Below are 16,668 nucleotides of genomic sequence, written 5' to 3'. Positions count from 1 at the left end.
TCTAATGAAATTGCCTCTGTGGGCTTGTATTCCAAGCGGTTTTTCCAGAGAGGTCTCTAGGCTTTACCTTGAGGGCCAGGGAGGAGAGGGGCACACTTGCCTAATGCGCTAGATCTGAAGGACCCCTGTGGACAGCTGCCAGTCTTAAGCTGTTCCAGAGCCATGCTCACCTCAGGGCCTCTTTTTAGTCCATCCTCTCACCTTTTCACCCCACCAGCATCTGGAAAATGCCACTTTCCATTTTTCATTTGACTATAGAAGGGTTGGACAGAAAGAAGCTTAAGCAGTAATTCGTTTGTTCAGAAAGCGATGGAAGTCCGTCCAAGCTGTTTCAACATCTCGACAGGGCTGGCAAGGACAGGAACCCAAGGTGCTCCTGGTTCCAGCAGGTCCCAGCTGCTCCGTTCCTTTTCATCTGCCTGCTGCCTGGAGCGCTCGTGTCTTCCAACACACACCCTGTGGCTCAGGGTTGGGATTCAGGAGTCCTGACCAGAAGCCACATGGCAGAGAACGAAAATTCATATCAGGGCTGTCACTCAGCAGCAGATAGTACCCACGTGTCAGGAGCGCCCAGCAGCTTCCAGTGTGACAGCCTGGCCTCTGTCCGTGAGGCTCGGATGCTGGAGGCCAGTGCTTTGCAAGCATTGTCTCATCGTATCCTCATTTCCCCTCAGAGGAGAGACAAGAGGTGCAGAGAGACGCCAGGGTACACAGCATCTAGAAGACAGGCCAGGCACCCAGTTCATTTTATCTCTGATTTGCTATGTCACATGGCAGAGTGCAAATGGTTCCCTGTTTCCTGGCCTCCGGGAGCTCTCAGTTTTAAAGGGGGCTGAGCAGGTAAACCCCTGTTGTTGGGATTCCCACCTTAGGGCTGGACCCTTTAAAACTTTGCTGGGGATTTGCACCGGTGTGCTGTGCTGGTCGCTGAGGGATGGGAGAAGAACAAATTATTGCTGTTTTTCACAGGAGCAGCCTAGAGAGGCCAGAGTGAGCATGCGTGAGTAACTGTAGCTTAGCCGGCACAGCCGAGAGGAAGTCTGGTTGTAGAAAACATTGGCAAACAAGAAATGTGTTCCGCTGGGAGCCACAAGTTTCTGTTGTAGAAATGAAATGGGTCCCCTCCCAATGTCTCCGGGGCCCATTGGCACAAGGCTGCCCGCACAGGCAAGCTAAACAGTACCTGCCCTCATAGTTGGACTACAATTGGGAAGACAGAGAACTTCTCCAGTGGCATTAGCCCCCTTGACTCCCATCTATGGCTCTGGTACGAATCAGCTTGGGGCATATAGGGCTGTGGGTGTTCTGAGAGGCCCCTCGCATGTCTTAGGGTGAAGATAAGAAGGCTGGCTGCGAGGGCACACATTGACAGGATCCAGTACAACTCTCCAGGGTAGGGCGATGGCTTCGTCTTTACCAGGTTTTTCTTCAGAAAGATGTGTGCAAGTTTTAAGACCATAGGATCATTGCTTCCCAAGATCTAGATGAGGAAAATAAGCCTGACTTAAGAAGCCTGGCTGAATAGTGTCCGTGTTCTCTCAGTTAACTATACGGACCAGCCAAAAACCATCTCTTGACTCATGCTATATGTGTGAAACATTCTCAAATGCTATATGTGAGAAACATTCTCTATCTGTGCCCTGTGCATTCATTTTCCATTGAGCTCCCGTTTCTCCAGTAGACCCAAACACACTAGCGTGCTGTGCAGGTCCTCTGCACATGCAGACACCACAGCCACACTCTTCCATCCCTTGTCTCTGCATCGGCGGATGACAGAGTTGAGCAGAGAGGGATCTGTGCAGGGCTGGGGAGCTGCCACACACAGCAGCAGCACTGAGCCTAACCCCCCCCCCCAAAGGATAGTTAGTCCTTGCTCCTCTCAGTCAGCCCTTGGGCAAGAGGCGTATGTTGACTGAGAACTCTGACGGAGGAAAGCTGGAGACTTTGGCCTCGCTGCAATCATGGAAGGAAATGGCTGTTCCTAAGCTCTGGCTGCCTGTAGATATGACTCTGAGCATGCATGAAGCATTGGTGCTTAACAGGCCAGGAGAGTTCCTTTCCTGTCCCCTCAGAGGACACATGTTCTCTGATCAGAGAATTATATCACAGCAATGTGACAGGTGTTGCTGTGGCACACCCTCTGGAGGAGGAAGGTGTGTGTGTGTGTGTGTGTGTGTGTGTGTGTGTGTGTGTGTGTGTGTGTAGCAGAATTTAAACGGGAAGGGATGACTACTCTTTTACAGGTCGTATGTCAAAAAGACTTCAGGAAAGAATGAGTCTCAGATAAAGGGTAGGGGCCAGAGAAGCAGGGGGTAGAGACAAGGGAAGCATATTCCCACCTCACACGCCTCACAGCCTAGGCAAAGAGGGCGGCACATCAGCCATCGCAGCCTGGCCTGCCTGTGCTCACAGAGGACACAGCAAAGCTGAGTCATTAAGCGTCCGAGAAAATGACTTACACACCAAGAACATAGAAGCATCAAAGGGGTCCTCACAGATCCTGTGGAAGTAGCTTCCTCATGCTGCCAGCCTTAAGTTCATGCCAAGTTTGATGTGGCTTAGCACAGACATGAAGATGTCCCGGCCAGAAAGGAAATATTCTTAGCGTTCGGAGGACCAGGACACAGGGGCCTCTTGGGTCTGCAGTATCCTAAGCCCAGGGCTTTCTGCATAGGTGGAGACAGGCTCTGGCGCCCCTTGCGTTTTGAGGAAGACAAGGTCACCCCCTCCCTGTTTGTACGTGCACCTCATGGGATTCAGTGGGGCGGTGTTTGGCTTTGCTCACAGGGTCCAGTGTGTCTTCTTGAAATGACAGCCACAACTCTGTGTCCTCTCTTCTGATAGGCAAGGGCCCTCAAGGAGCACAAGAGACATAAGGAAGGGACGGGCAACCTCTCCTAGCTATCTTTGGTACCCACTCAGATGGTGCCACATTCACAGAGCAGTTACCATATCCGCCATCGTCACTCCCATCATACCAACACTCTCACACGTACCAAGCACTGTGTGTTCCCATCATTGGCCGGCAGCCCGTGTTCCCTCACCATGGAGCCTTCTCCTTTCTCACAAACCAATGAAGTAAGGCTTAGTCTATTTCTTAAACCCAGCCAAGATGGGATGGGAGACACTTTTTTTTCCCCCCAATGCTTCTGACACAGTCCCATCTGTAGCCAAGATCCCAATTCTCTAGGTGTAAACTGGGTATTTGTGAATCCAGTTTATGGATTCTTTTAGTTCTGACATTAAATACCTGAAGTTGAGTCAGAACTCAGAACCCGTGCACCAGGGGCCAACCCCACAGGGTTCCCCCACTACCTGCCAGGGTCTTCTGTTCTTCCAAGCAACTGACTGTAAGTTGAGAATTTCCATGTCCCCCTCCTGCTGTTCAATAGTTTGCCAAACTAGCTCAAGGAATGCAGGCAAGCTGCTAACTACTATTCATTCTTAACTAGGTTCAACTGGGATTGGAGCAGGGTGTAGGTTGGAAGTGGAGTGTTTATCTGGCATGTGTGACACCCATGGTCCTATACCCACCAAGGCAAGCAAACAAAAACCAACCCCGACAGCTCAGTTCTAGCCACATGGAAGAGATGTGGAGGACAAGGTTGCAAGTGGGAAAAAGAGTCTCCCTTGCCCATCCCAGCCATGTGCTCTCCTTCCCAACCCAGCAGCTGAGGGGCTTCTATGAGGAACATATGCCACCAATCACATCATTGGTCACTGGTGCGCAGACTCAATATTCAGCCCCTTTGTTCTCCCTGGAGGTCAGATGCTGAGTTGTCAACCCTTTGTGGCAACTAAGTCCTATCTGGAAGCTATGGAGGCCCCCAGCCACGAGCTCAGTCACTGAGACACTGAAGCATGCCCTTCTCAGTCCTGAGATCTCAAGGGGTCCTAGGAAGAAGACAGTAAGATAAACTATTCTTCGGTTCTCTTGTCCTTCGGGAAATGTCACAGGCCTGAGAAGCTCTTTTCTAGGGAATAGGATAAGTCCCCAATGCCCAGATCTTACTACATGCCAGTGACATAAATGCTTGCTGTATTACTGGAGATCATTATTCAAACCAACCATGGCGTGTTTCACGCCCCTAGATTGCCACTGCCGGCAGTCTAGGGAGCAGTACGTACAAGTGGCTGCTGGGAGCTTTGTCTCCGTCATGTGTCCTCAATTCAGATGTTTCTGTTGTCCCTGGCTTACTGTAAGAAGCTTCCACATCCAAACAGAGCTTTCTGTGGATGTCTACATCAGAGTGCCCAGATAAAAGGGAGCACGCATTTGAGCGAACATCCTCACATACTCCAGACTGTTCCCTAATGACTGTACTCTGGGGTTCCCTATCCTGACCTTCTGGAAAGGGAAGACGTGTGGCACACCAGGCAGGGACAACAATGCAGGATGACTGACTGGATTCTGGCTGTGCAGAGGAGTGTAGTGGGGAGTCCATAGGAATTATAGGCGTTCCGTGTGGACCTCTCAGTATGGTGGACAGGATCTCAACTCAGAGGTTGGCAAGGAAGAACCTACTGGAAACGTCAAGTCTGTTTAAGTCGTCGTCGGAAGGAGAAAGAATGAGGAGGCTTTGGAGAATTGGAATTGTTCAGTGGAGGGGGAGGAAGGGAAGCTAGTTTACCATTTCCATGTCACCTGCATGGCACGTGGTTTCTCACTGACTTCCTACGCCATCTTCACTCCACAAACACCGAGGCCAGACATCAAAAGCAGACATCCTGGTCCTCTGCCCTGCTTCTCTGAGACAGATCCTCTTCAAAGCCAGGCCTGTCTTTCCCCAGAGTTCAGGTATCTCCATCTACAGAACTTGCTATTCATCACCGCCTCTTACTGAGCTTTTGTGCCTTGTTCTGTGGTAAACATAACACTTTGGGTTACCTCTGTAGACCCACGGTAACCTTGGTAGTAGGTAGTGCCATCCCCATAGTACAGAAGTGAAAACTGAGGCATGGGGTGCTTGGCCCACATTGGCAGATTCAGAGGCAGGCATTTGTGTGGTGTGGCCAATGACGATGACATGTGAGTGGACCATGCATGCCACTCCTAGATGGAGCAGTAAAGCAGTATCAAAGTGTACTGCAGCCTCTTCACCCTGTGTGCTGGTAGCTGTAGCATGGATTCAGATGGAGCCTTCCTGGGCCAGAGTCAAGAGAGAGGACGTCAGCGTGGAGCCCCTCCACTGGCTCATTCTGACCTGCATAGTCCTCTGGTTTCCATCACTGCCCTGGACTCTGCTGTTGTCTCCATGGCGATAACACTGCCCTGGACTCTGCTGTTGTCTCCATGGCAATAACACTGCCCTGGACTCTGCTGCTGTCTCCATGGCAATAACACTGCCCTGGACTCTGCTGTTGTCTCCATGGCGATAACACTGCCCTGGACTCTGCTGTTGTCTCCATGGCGATAACACTGCCCTGGACTCTGCTGTTGTCTCCATGGCAATAACACTGCCCTGGACTCTGCTGTTGTCTCCATGGCAATAACACTGCCCTGGACTCTGCTGCTGTCTCCATGGCAATAACACTGCCCTGGACTCTGCTGCTGTCTCCATGGTGATAGCACTGCCTTGGACTCTGCTGTTGTCTCCATGGCGATAACACTGCCTCTGCTTCTTTTCAGCTGTGCAGAGTGATATCCCCAGTTTCTGTCCTTCTGCTGCCTTGCCATCCCTCACCGAGGAAAAGGGTAAGTTCACTGTTGGTCTGATCATTCTTGGGAGAAATATCATCATCTTTCTCTTCTTCTCCTTTGCTTTTGTGCATTGACTTGGCTTGATAAGAGGTGAGACTGTCGTGTCATGACTATTAGACCCTGTGGACCAAACACATTTAGGTAGGCTGGATACCAGCCAGGCCCTTTCCGCAGATATAAATGACAGGAGTGCACACATAACAGAATCAAGTAGGCCTTATGCCTGTTGTTTTCCTTGTCCTGTCTAACAATGTGTCACCCTCCCAGACACAGACTAGACTCATACAGTCCAACACAAGGTCAGGACAGTGGTGTTGTGGTCTCAAAGTGAAAAGGCAGTTGCTTATTGGGGCAAGTCACCTGGAGCTTGCAGTCACTGTACAGAGGGTATGCTAGACACTGTCCCAGGAGTTCAATAAAGACTGAGGCCATCCACCCTTCTGTTCCACTGCAGCAAGCTCCAAGTGGCTGCAAGGTAACATGGGAACTCCAGACTGTGGGGGCTGGGGCTGCTGTGTGCTCTGGGGTGAGATAAAGGGGTCTGGTCAATGTGGGGTAAGGTTTCTCTACACTGTGCCTTCTTTGACTTCTCCCTAGCAGACACACATACGAGGTTCCAGGTGCCACTCAGCTAAGAGTCCATATTCCATTAACTTCTGTCCTATGACGTGATGCTTGACAAGTATGAGATACCTATCATTATGTCCCTAACTGAGGAGCTAAATTATAAATCACGAAGGAAGGGGTTATTTGACACCAAGGCCATGGTTGAAACATAAAAATGTCAGCCTGTGTCACCAGTCTGCTTCTCAGAGTGAAAAGCAGCTGACTTTGAAAACCACACAGCACGCACATATAGACTTCCCCCCTCAACGTCCTCTATTGAGTGGCTGCTACACGCTTGATCAGGAGTCATTATCGGCATGTCATAGATGGTAGAGGTGTAGCTTAGAGAGATCTGATGACTCCTAAATCCTCACTGAAGATCCATGTCTCAACCGAAATTTATTTTGAATTGTATCAGGGTAGGACATAAACATGGTTGGGGTAGTCAAAGTGCCCCCAAAGATTTGTGGTTTAAGAGCAATCAAAGTGACCCAAACATACATAGTTTCATGCATGCGTGCACACGTGTGTGTGTGTGTGCACACACGCAATCTATACCTCCTCTGTTCTCCTTGCCTTTCCCATGCTGGAGGCCACCACTTGGAACTCTTGTGGCTCTTTGTTCTTACTCTCGTCTCTGTGTTTCTGTTACACGCAGATCCCACTGCTGTTTAGTTCATCCATTTTAGAAGAAAACTCCTCCCTCCTAGCAAGAACTAGCTGACACACTGACTAGCATAGTCCAGTCTTCTGCGGCTCTGTCTGTCCTGCCATACTGCTACTCTCTCTACTGTAAGGTTGCGAACCCTCATTGGTTTTTACCCATTGTGGTGTGTGTGTTTTTTCACACTGCTGCTGAGCTCTCCAAAGCATACATTGTCCTGCAGGTCTCTGTGTAGCCATCCACACACTCTTTCCTTTCCTGCCCCGGCCTCCATGACACTCCCACTCCAGTGGTGGACAAACAGTTGAAGACGGCACTGTGTTGACGGTGTGGTTGTCCTATTATCCCCCAGTCTGCTTGCGTTTTTCTGGTTTGGAATATTTGGATTTTATGAGTCTTTATCATCATGAAAGTGTAGGATGAATGAACACCCAGAGCCTCTTGTGAAGGCTGATGTGTTGACTGAGGTTAATTCTCCAAGGAGGAATTTTATGCCAGAGAAAGTGATATTTTTAAGACATTGCTCATCTTGCCTAATTGTCCTCGAAATTCCTAGCTACATCTTTTTGGCTGTGGATCAATTGGCTGTGGTTTTTTTTTTTTTTTATGTCACCTACTCATCATCCTTAAATATTATATGAAAAATAGTAAGTTTGTAGAAAAAAACATGCTTGGGTATATAAATGTCAAATACAGTTGCAGATGTACAAATCAAACCACAACGTCTCTGGAGAAGGTTCAAAATGCTTGTTCCATCTGTGTTCAACTTGTGTTATTGAGACTTGACATACAGTCATACACACACACACACACACACACACACACACACACACACACACACGATGAAAACAGTGGAGAATGGAGTACTGTCTCCCTCCCTATAGTCCTCAGCCCCAGGAAGATGCTTTCAAGGAAAAGTTGATGTTTCAGCAGTTTTAAACATGCCTTCACTGAGTCAGATCTAAAAGCAGAGCACAGTCCATTTGTGCTGAGAGTCCCCGTTGGAATGCAGAGTTTGGGATTAGTTCTTTGATGTGGGTCAGAGGCAGGGTTTGAGTCTACCTTCAGTGTTTTGGCTTACCACCATTTGTTTCTGAGTCAGACAAGTGAGTGTGTGTGTGTGTGTGTGTGTGTGTGTGTGTGTGTGTGTGTGTACCATACAAATGTAAGAGCCTCATCCTTCTGAACTTTCTGTTCTGGAAAAAAAAGGAAACTATCAAGCATTTGCAAATCATTTGATCATCACCAGGAAGATAGATGATAACATGGTTCATTTTTCAAATAAGGAAACCAAGAATCTAATGGGTTATGTGGCTGAGCAATGAGCCAAACCATTTGGCTTGACCCATAGCTGGAAGAGATTTACTTTGAGTGTGTTTCTGGAACAGGTTGACAGAGATGACCTCTTGAGTCTAGATCCCCATAGTGGTCTCACCTCTTGTCTTCCTTTCTCACAAAGAAAGATAATGGGGCCTGGAAGGCTTTGGCTGCCAGGGAGCCTGGCCTGGCTAAGCTGGTGTGCTGGCACTTTCCTGTGGCTCTGACTTCTGGGAGGAAGGGTGAGGTGGGTGTGAGGCCAGTCAGGGTCCCAGCAGTGAGATGGGAATACTGAAAAGTTCAAAATCACAAAAGCCTTTGCCATTCACCTCAGATAGCCGGAGGACGGTAGGGCACACACTACAGCCTCTCTCACAGCTCCTCTATGGCTGGGGTGAGAACTCAGAGAAAGGCTGAGGAGGCAAAGGACTCTAGCTGTTACCAACAGGATACTAGTAAAGGCCCCGCGCTCTGAGCCCCTCACAGCCGACATGGGCTGCCCTATCATTCTGCAGTTGTGACCTCTTAATTGGGGGGAAAATATCTTGTGATTTCTTGACCACCTGGAAGAGCATCCACCACACATCACCCATTTTTTTTTTAGTCGGTAGCAAAGATACCGAAAGGTACCTTTTCCAGTTTCACGTGAGGAAGATGAGGGTGAGGGCAGGAACCAGCTCAGATCTCCTGGCTGGCCAAGACAGCCCTCCTCCTGCTGTGTTGACACAGCACTGCAGTACTGGGACCTTCTTGTGGAAGAATTTTAACGCTTGAAGATGCTCCAAGCTCTGGAATCTAACCTCTTCTCTGGAGCTGACCTGGAGTGAGGAAGCTAGGGGAGTTTAAAATGGTTCTTTGTCTGTGTTGTAATTTTAAAAGGGGGTGCGAGAGAGAAAGACGCCATGCGGCAGAGCTGGCGTGGAGGAAGGTTTTATTGGAGAGTGAATGGGGTAAAGGTGGGAGGGGAGAAGGAGACGATTTCCGGGGACTGGAGGAGCAGAGGAGAAGAGAGAGTAAGAGAGAGAATGGGAGGTGGGCAGGCGGTGCTCTCAGTGGCTGCAGCTGAGGGCGCATCCCGTCAGAACCCAAGGACAGGCCAGTACAGATGCCTGAACACTAACAGTCTGTACACAATGAACATCTTCAAATGTATTCTAGTCTAGCTTCAAAGAAACACAGTCAACATCAGAAAGAGAAGGCATGAGGAATGAATATATCAACCCAATTAGCATATTCATGACCTTATTCTCTCTCGCCGGTTTTTGAGGAGAAGGTTTGAAATTCACTGTCTTACTCCGGGCATGTTGGCACATGCCTGTTATCTGAGTACCGGGGAGGCTGAGGGAGAAAGATGGAGAGTTTCAAGGCCAGCCTCGACTACATAGTAAGAAACTGTATCAAGAAATAATAGTACTGAGAAGCATGATGATGACGATGATGGTGATGATGATGACAACAGTAATTGCCAAGCAATAATGAAAAGAGACTTTCGAAAGGCACACTAGTGCCTCACCTGCCTGGGCTGCCAGGGCCTGGTGGCAGGTCTCTCTGGCTTACAGGCCTGGAGCAGCCCAGGCAGACCCACCTTGCTTTATCTTCGCTCCCAGTCTCTGCTCTCCGCTCTACCCTGTGTTTTGTAGAAGGACATGCTGCTGTGTGATATCCTAGTTGCAAATACATACTTTCCAGCTAAATGCTGGCTGGCCCAGGGCAAGCCTGTATTCATGGAGTGGAGTAGCAGGCTGGAGCTCTGAATGTAGATAGGGTTTTGGTGAGGCTGAGGCAGTGAGAACTGATCTGCTGTCACCAGCTCACGGAGGAGGCTCCAGATCACAGTGAGACGGAGCAGAAAGAGCATGACTCTGTGCTGGCTCTCTGTCATGTGACCTGGATTGGAACCTCTGTGACCCTTAGATGCCCCATGTCCTTTCCTCCCAGACCTCAGTGCCCCCTACCATAAGGAGGATAAAGAGAGATTCTGTCACCTTCCTTTTGTTTCCTGTTCCCATGACTTGTGTGGAGCAGGCAGGCATGGACGCCCAAGTTTAGACTGTAGGCTTGGGAGAGGCTCGTATGGCTGCAAACCTCAGGGGACCCTCCCTGCCAGCCACAGCCTGCTGACTCCTAGGGGATGCCTGTTGTGGAGTGCTGTAGTCAGGTCTAGATTTGTAGCAGGTGGAGTCCACAGCATGAAAATGACCACAGCCAGCCAAGACTGGCAGCAAGGAGGGCCACCCAGAGTCTCAGGGACATTCCCCAGGCAGGCAAGAAGGTAGGTTGGACAGGGGAGCCTCATTTGGGGACTTACTAGCGTGTTTTCCAAGCTTGGGATGGTCAGCCGTCCACCACTGTGACAAAGGTACCTGAGAAAACCATCCTAGAGGAGGGAGGGTTGATTTCAGGTCACTATTTCAGCCTATGATGGCTTGGCCCGAGGTGAGAGAGAACAGACACACAAAGACATCTTCCCTTTATGACAACGGTGGCCACTTCCAAAAGAGAGAAAATAAACACATTCTGCTTTTAGCAGCATCGTGTATTAATCCATAACACCCAAAGGAAGAGATGAATGTAGAATTTTAAAGTCATTACCTATGATCACCAAAGGAGAACCCTTGAAACTTGTCAGTGAGTTTACAGATTTAATCCAGAATAAATAACTAACAGTGATATTTTTAAGGAATCAAAATAATATACAAAAACTGCTACAGACAGATGGTAAAATGTGAAATAAGATGTCTTTGGTTTAAGTTGTGTGAGAATAAATCCATCATTCAACAAGAGATGTTTGACAAAGAAGTGGTACCCACAACAGTAACTGATGCACAGCATTTAAATATGTGTGTGTGTATATATATACATATATATATATATGTATATATATATATATATATATAGAGAGAGAGAGAGAGAAACAGAGAGATAGTGATAGAGAGATAGATACATAGAGACATTGGTGTGGGGGGGGTCTATTTTGTCACAAATGACTCTGGCGTCATAATTATCATATATGTGCTTTAAAAAAGAAAGGAAATAAACAAACACAGAGGAATTACCTACTGTTCAGACGAACCCCTCCCCACTGGACAAGCCCCTAAAGGGTGCTACATCATCAACCTGGGGAGGAGATCACCTACAGTAGACCCTGTTTACTGGGTGTGGAGATCAGGCTCCATAGAAGCCAGCACCACTACCTGCTAAGAGAGTGCTTTTCATGCCAGTGGTTTCAGAAAATGATGTGCTGTTGAGCTCTTACATCTTGAACAAGTGACAATGCATCGGTGTTGTGAGTTCCTGGCTGAGAGTAAATTGACATGAAAAGCCACCGGGATCTCAAGCCTTCCTGCTTCTGTACGCTTCTGTGTCCCCAAAGGTCTTTTTCTCAGGAAGACTATAGGAAGCCTATGAGCCCCCAGATGCTGGCATCCCTTGACAACAAAGGCTCACTCAAGAGACAACATGTAGGCTTGTGTGGGGAAAGGTGGGGACATTGGCAAGGACTTGGCTTCAGATGCTAGGGAATGACACAGGAGCTGGCCCTCACTTGGGGACGTAATTTACTCTTTAATTACAGAGACAGATTCCTAAACATGGAGTAAGGTCAAGGTTTCCATCTTTGGACCATAATTGGCCACTGTGGTCCTAAAACCCATGGTCACTCTTCCCTGAAATTTCAGTTTCTTTCCATCTAAGAACATCTAAGCGTGACCACATCACAAAGATGCCATTTGAGTTGTCTGTGAAAACAGCAGCACTCAGACCAGCTCAAAATGAGAGCCCAGAGGAGGCTGCCTGACTTGAGCCAAGCACAGAAAGACCAGGATCCTGACTCTTCTGTCTCAAGGATGGTGTTTGAAGGCAGAGCATGGGGGATAACGGCTTCGACAGTGGTGCCATCCTGGTGGCATTAGCACTTTGCCAGGAGAGACAGGAGAGAGCTTGCTTGTTCTCTGCCTTGACATTTAAGAATATGACAAGAAAGTAGCCTCCGTGAGCCATGAAGAAGGACAAAAAATAAAACAAACAAACAAAAAAACAGCCTCATTGGTACCTGGATCTCAAACTTTTAAGTGCATAGAACTAGGAGAAACTACTGTTGCTACTTAAAGTGTTCTGTCTGCTGAATCCTACTACAGAGGGTTACTAGTGAGGGCTGGGGGTGAGGCTGTCTCCTGGCTTTATTTACCATACTAACTTTAGTGGCATCTCACCCACCAGCACTGGTGTTAAACACAGGTTGGAGATTGAAATTACAGGCTCCCCATATAGCTTGTGGTACTGCACTAACAAAGCAAAGACCCTACCACATCTCAGAACAGTGTTCTGGAAAGGGACTTGGGACAGTGACCTCAAAAGACTCACTCTGATGTGACTTTGGCCACTTTCCAGCTTGTTCTTGATGAATTGATTTGCCTTTATATCACATTTGTGAGGAGGCGTTAGACTCCTACACCTTACCGTACTCGGGGTGCCCGGAGAGCAAATCCGATACAGCAGGCACACATAAAGCACGGTACCTTAGACCATCAGTGTGCTCTACAAGCCCGAGGTCCACACTCACAGGTATTTATATAAAGGTTAAACCACTGTGATCTTCTGAAGCAAAGAGACACAGGGAGGGAGGGGATGATTCTCCCTACTAATCTTCAGCGTTGCCCCGGATGGGCCAGGCTTTTCTAGAGTCAGCAGCCTTGGATTCTCACACAGCCCATACCAGGGTAGGGCAGCTTCTGGCCTCTCTAAAGTTATTCCTGAACACTGACCTGTAGGTACAGCCCTTCCTGGGAGAGGTGCTCTCATCCCAGTGCTCAACTGTTGTCCCATGGCCTACCTTAACTCGCAACCTTGGTGCCAATGAGACAGACTCCAACAGACCTGTCTGTCCACACCCAAGCCTTCTGCTTGGCTGCTAGCTCTTTGCCTCTGTTCCTTGTACCAGGTACCATGTGCAGAACTTGGGGGCATTGGGAGACAGACATAGTCAGACACAGGCTCTGTAGCTGTGAAGACAGAGTCTTCACACCATTGGCAAGCCATGTAGTTATCCCTGGGCCTCATTTTCTTTATGTTTAAAAACAGATGCCATGACTGTGTCTTCCAGGAAACAGACTGTGAGATGGACACTTGCATGAGGTGATCCTTAAACAGAGTGTTTGGCCTTGTTTGCACATGGAGCACTGTAAGGGTCAAGACCACAGGGAAAAGGGGCAGAACTTGTCAGGACTGGGAAGAAAACGCTCATGGCAGAAAGTCAAACAGTGGCCCAGCCCATTTCTCTGAGAGCAACAGCTGGGTCAACCATGTTTGTGGTCAGGGCAGACCACAGGTCTGTCTGCGTGGATTAGCTTCTAGACACAAGCTGTCCCTGGGGAAGGAGCCAGCTCCTTGAGATGGGGGTCAGTGGTAGAATGACTTAGTTAGGACACCAGATACTAAATGGATATGAGAGCTTCGTTTCTATAGGGGCCATAGATAGTGCGTCATGGTGCCCCTACAGAGAGCCACAGGCTCAGGAAGACAAGTAGGCAAAATATCTACGAAGCAACTGGCACTATGTCACTGTTTCCTTGTTGTCTCTACTTCCCTCTCCTCTTTGATCTTAGTTTGTCGACACAGTCGTGCCTTCATGTGCTTGTCTAATTTTCAAACTTTGAAACCTTAGACTTGAGCTCAGAGCTTGTTCCACTTAAGTAGTTACGGAGTGGAGATACAGACAAAGGCATAGTATAACACAATAGAAAAGACAGACACATACGGTGACTCAATAGAAACTTCACAGAGGCCCCTGGGGCAGCTTTTGGGGTAGTCTCCACTGTCTTCACTCTGTACCTGGTGATAACCACATGCGATTTGTCTCCTCTTTTGCCTCCCAGTTGCCCTGAACTCCTGGCAGACTCTGCCCCTCTCTTCAGCCATTATAGATCCATCCATCAAGCACTTCGACGTTGCCCATATCAGCACCACAGCCACCAGTAACTTCTCTGTAGCCCGGGACTTCTGCTTGCAGGGTAAGAAATCCCCCAAAGAGAGGGTACAGCAGGATGTCAGCCAAGCACTGCCCTGGATACCAACCAACGATAGACAAGAGATTCCAAGATGGCCTGGGAGTACCTGACAGGAAACAACTAACAAAGTAGGGGGGGAGAGACCTGAGAGTCTTCCCACTCCTCTCAAGGCAGTCTACAGTCAAGAGTTTGCAACAGCCAGACAGCCACTGGGGGCCTTGAGCCAGTGTAGAGCGATATCAGCAGGCAGAAGGGGGATTATTGTGAGGGTGAGAAAAGGGGTTGCACGGAGCCAGGTGGGCTGCCATGGTGAGGAAGTGTGCACCCTGGACAGGCTCCTGGGACTAAGCCAAGATCTATGGGGTAAACGCTGAATTATAAGAGATGCTTTAAAAGCAATTTGGAGTCCTCTGATATTGGTACAATCATCTCCAGATGCACCTTTTTCTATAGTTCATAGGCATTGGTGATAATAAACTAATATCGAGGTGGCCACACAATTCTAATGCTCCACAAAGGTTTTCCCTTTCTAAGAGTGACTGAGTTCGGCTGACATTTGCACCCTGATACTCTAAAACCTTTCCAGATACACAAATGCTGGATTTCTTCTCCTCATGACTGGACGTTTAACATAAACACTACACTGCCAAGTGCCCATGGCAAGTTGTGTACTACACAGCTCTGGGCAGTCATTCAGAAACTGGACTTTGAATAAAGGGCACAACACACATAGCTCAGGCAGTCTCAGCGGACTGCCCCATTTTCCAGAGCTATTCTTAGCACTGAATGTCACGAAGTAGGTTAAATTGTATCGGACAGCAAGTGGGCTTGGGGGGCGGAGACACAGTTCTGTCACAGGTTAAGGAAAAATTAGAGGAGGTAACAGACCTGAGGAGGGTGCCAGGGGATGGAAAGTAGAGGGTGGTGCCGCACTTTGAAGCCCATGGGAAGCCGTGGAAATACCTCGAAGCAAGGGATGAAAAGAGCACACTCATGAGACAATTAAGCAGTAAAAGACATGACCATTTTGTATAAAATATCTTGACGGTGGATTGGGTTCCCACCACCCGCCGTTTCATTCTCAGCCCTGGTGCACAGAATTTATGAATGAGATCTTCTACATGGATAATTAAGTAGATAGATGGAAGGATGGACGCGTGCATTGGTGGATGTGTGATTTAATAGGATGGATGGATGGATGGATGGATGGATGGATGGGCGGGCGGGCGGCGGACGGACGGATGGACGGACGGACGGCAACTGACTTTCTGGATGAATAAACAGGACTGATGATTGGATGCACGTATGGTACGGTGCATGGATGGGTCAGTTCATGGATAGATTGGCACATGGGTAGACGGGTGTGTGCATACATGGCTTCATGAATGAAATAATAGTTCTGAGGCCAGGCCCCCCTCTCTCTTCTGTTCCGCAGAATGCTCCCGTCACCAGGCCTGCCTTGTCACCACGCTGCAGATCCAGCCTGGGGGTGTGAGGTGCGTGTTCTATCCTGACACACATAACTGCATGCACAGCCTACGGAGCCAGACCTGCTGGCTTCTGCTCCGCGAGGAAGCTGAGTACATCTACCGCAAGTCTGGTGAGTCAGGCTAGGCCTCTGAAGCCATCCCCAGTTTGGGGGTGAGGGATAGCTGGGAATGATATTCATTTGGTGACTTTTTTTTTTCTTGATGCAAACTGCATGAGGCTTTATTGTTGTTTAACGAGCTAACCCCACGTTAGCTCGGGTCTTTCACCCACCCGCCATGGCTGATGGCTAGCAAAGACAGCTCGAAGAGTCTGCATAGAGATCTTATAGGGCCGTGTAAGGGGAGTGTCTAGGGGTATGCACAGGTTCAGGATTGGTGTGCCTCCAGGCTTGGAGGGCTTGCCCTGTGTTGATTGGTCAACTGGTTGTTATAGCCCATAGGCCCTCCCAGGGTGATTGCTATGCTTTGTGTGTCATTGCTGTGCGCTTGTCCATAAAGCACACCCAGGGTCGTAAAGCATAGCGCCACCAGCTAACTTCTGATTGGTTCCTTGCCATGAGGCAGGTGCCTGACCTCTTAGTGACTAAGACAAGGTCAGACTTTTAGGGCAGTGACTTTGAAACTCTTAAGGGAGACTTGACCATAGGTTGCTGGCTAAGTAGCATTCTTCCAGGTACAGTAGCCAAGGTGGGAGAAATTCCCATTGGTGCACATTTATTCTTTGAATCACAGAAACAATCTGGGCCTTTGAATTTCATAAGATAATAATTAAATGTGTTTTGTTAATACTGCATGGTTTAGAAAGCTCTTGTCCATGTCTTATTTTGCCTGTCGGCCTGACACCTTCTCCTCAGCACTCTGTAGCACAAAGAAGTCAGGTCATGG

General features: G+C 48.6%; 1 protein-coding gene across 2 annotated transcripts in view; it reads left to right on the top strand.

The window, feature by feature from the left end:
• LOC107977585 (thyroglobulin) overlaps window positions 1–16,668 on the top strand; it is a 172,540-nt gene that overhangs the window by 67,848 nt on the left and 88,024 nt on the right. For both annotated transcript variants that reach the window (XM_027431565.2, XM_035449671.1), the window contains exons 35-37: window positions 5,630–5,695; window positions 14,162–14,296; window positions 15,729–15,893. In XM_027431565.2, the coding sequence (XP_027287366.1) occupies window positions 5,630–5,695; window positions 14,162–14,296; window positions 15,729–15,893 (366 nt within the window). The remainder of the gene's footprint in view (window positions 1–5,629; window positions 5,696–14,161; window positions 14,297–15,728; window positions 15,894–16,668) is intronic.

Source organism: Cricetulus griseus, chromosome 10 (assembly GCF_003668045.3).
Source record: "Cricetulus griseus strain 17A/GY chromosome 10, alternate assembly CriGri-PICRH-1.0, whole genome shotgun sequence".
NCBI classification, from domain to species: domain Eukaryota; kingdom Metazoa; phylum Chordata; class Mammalia; order Rodentia; family Cricetidae; genus Cricetulus; species Cricetulus griseus.
This window is presented reverse-complemented; position numbering and strand designations above follow the sequence as displayed.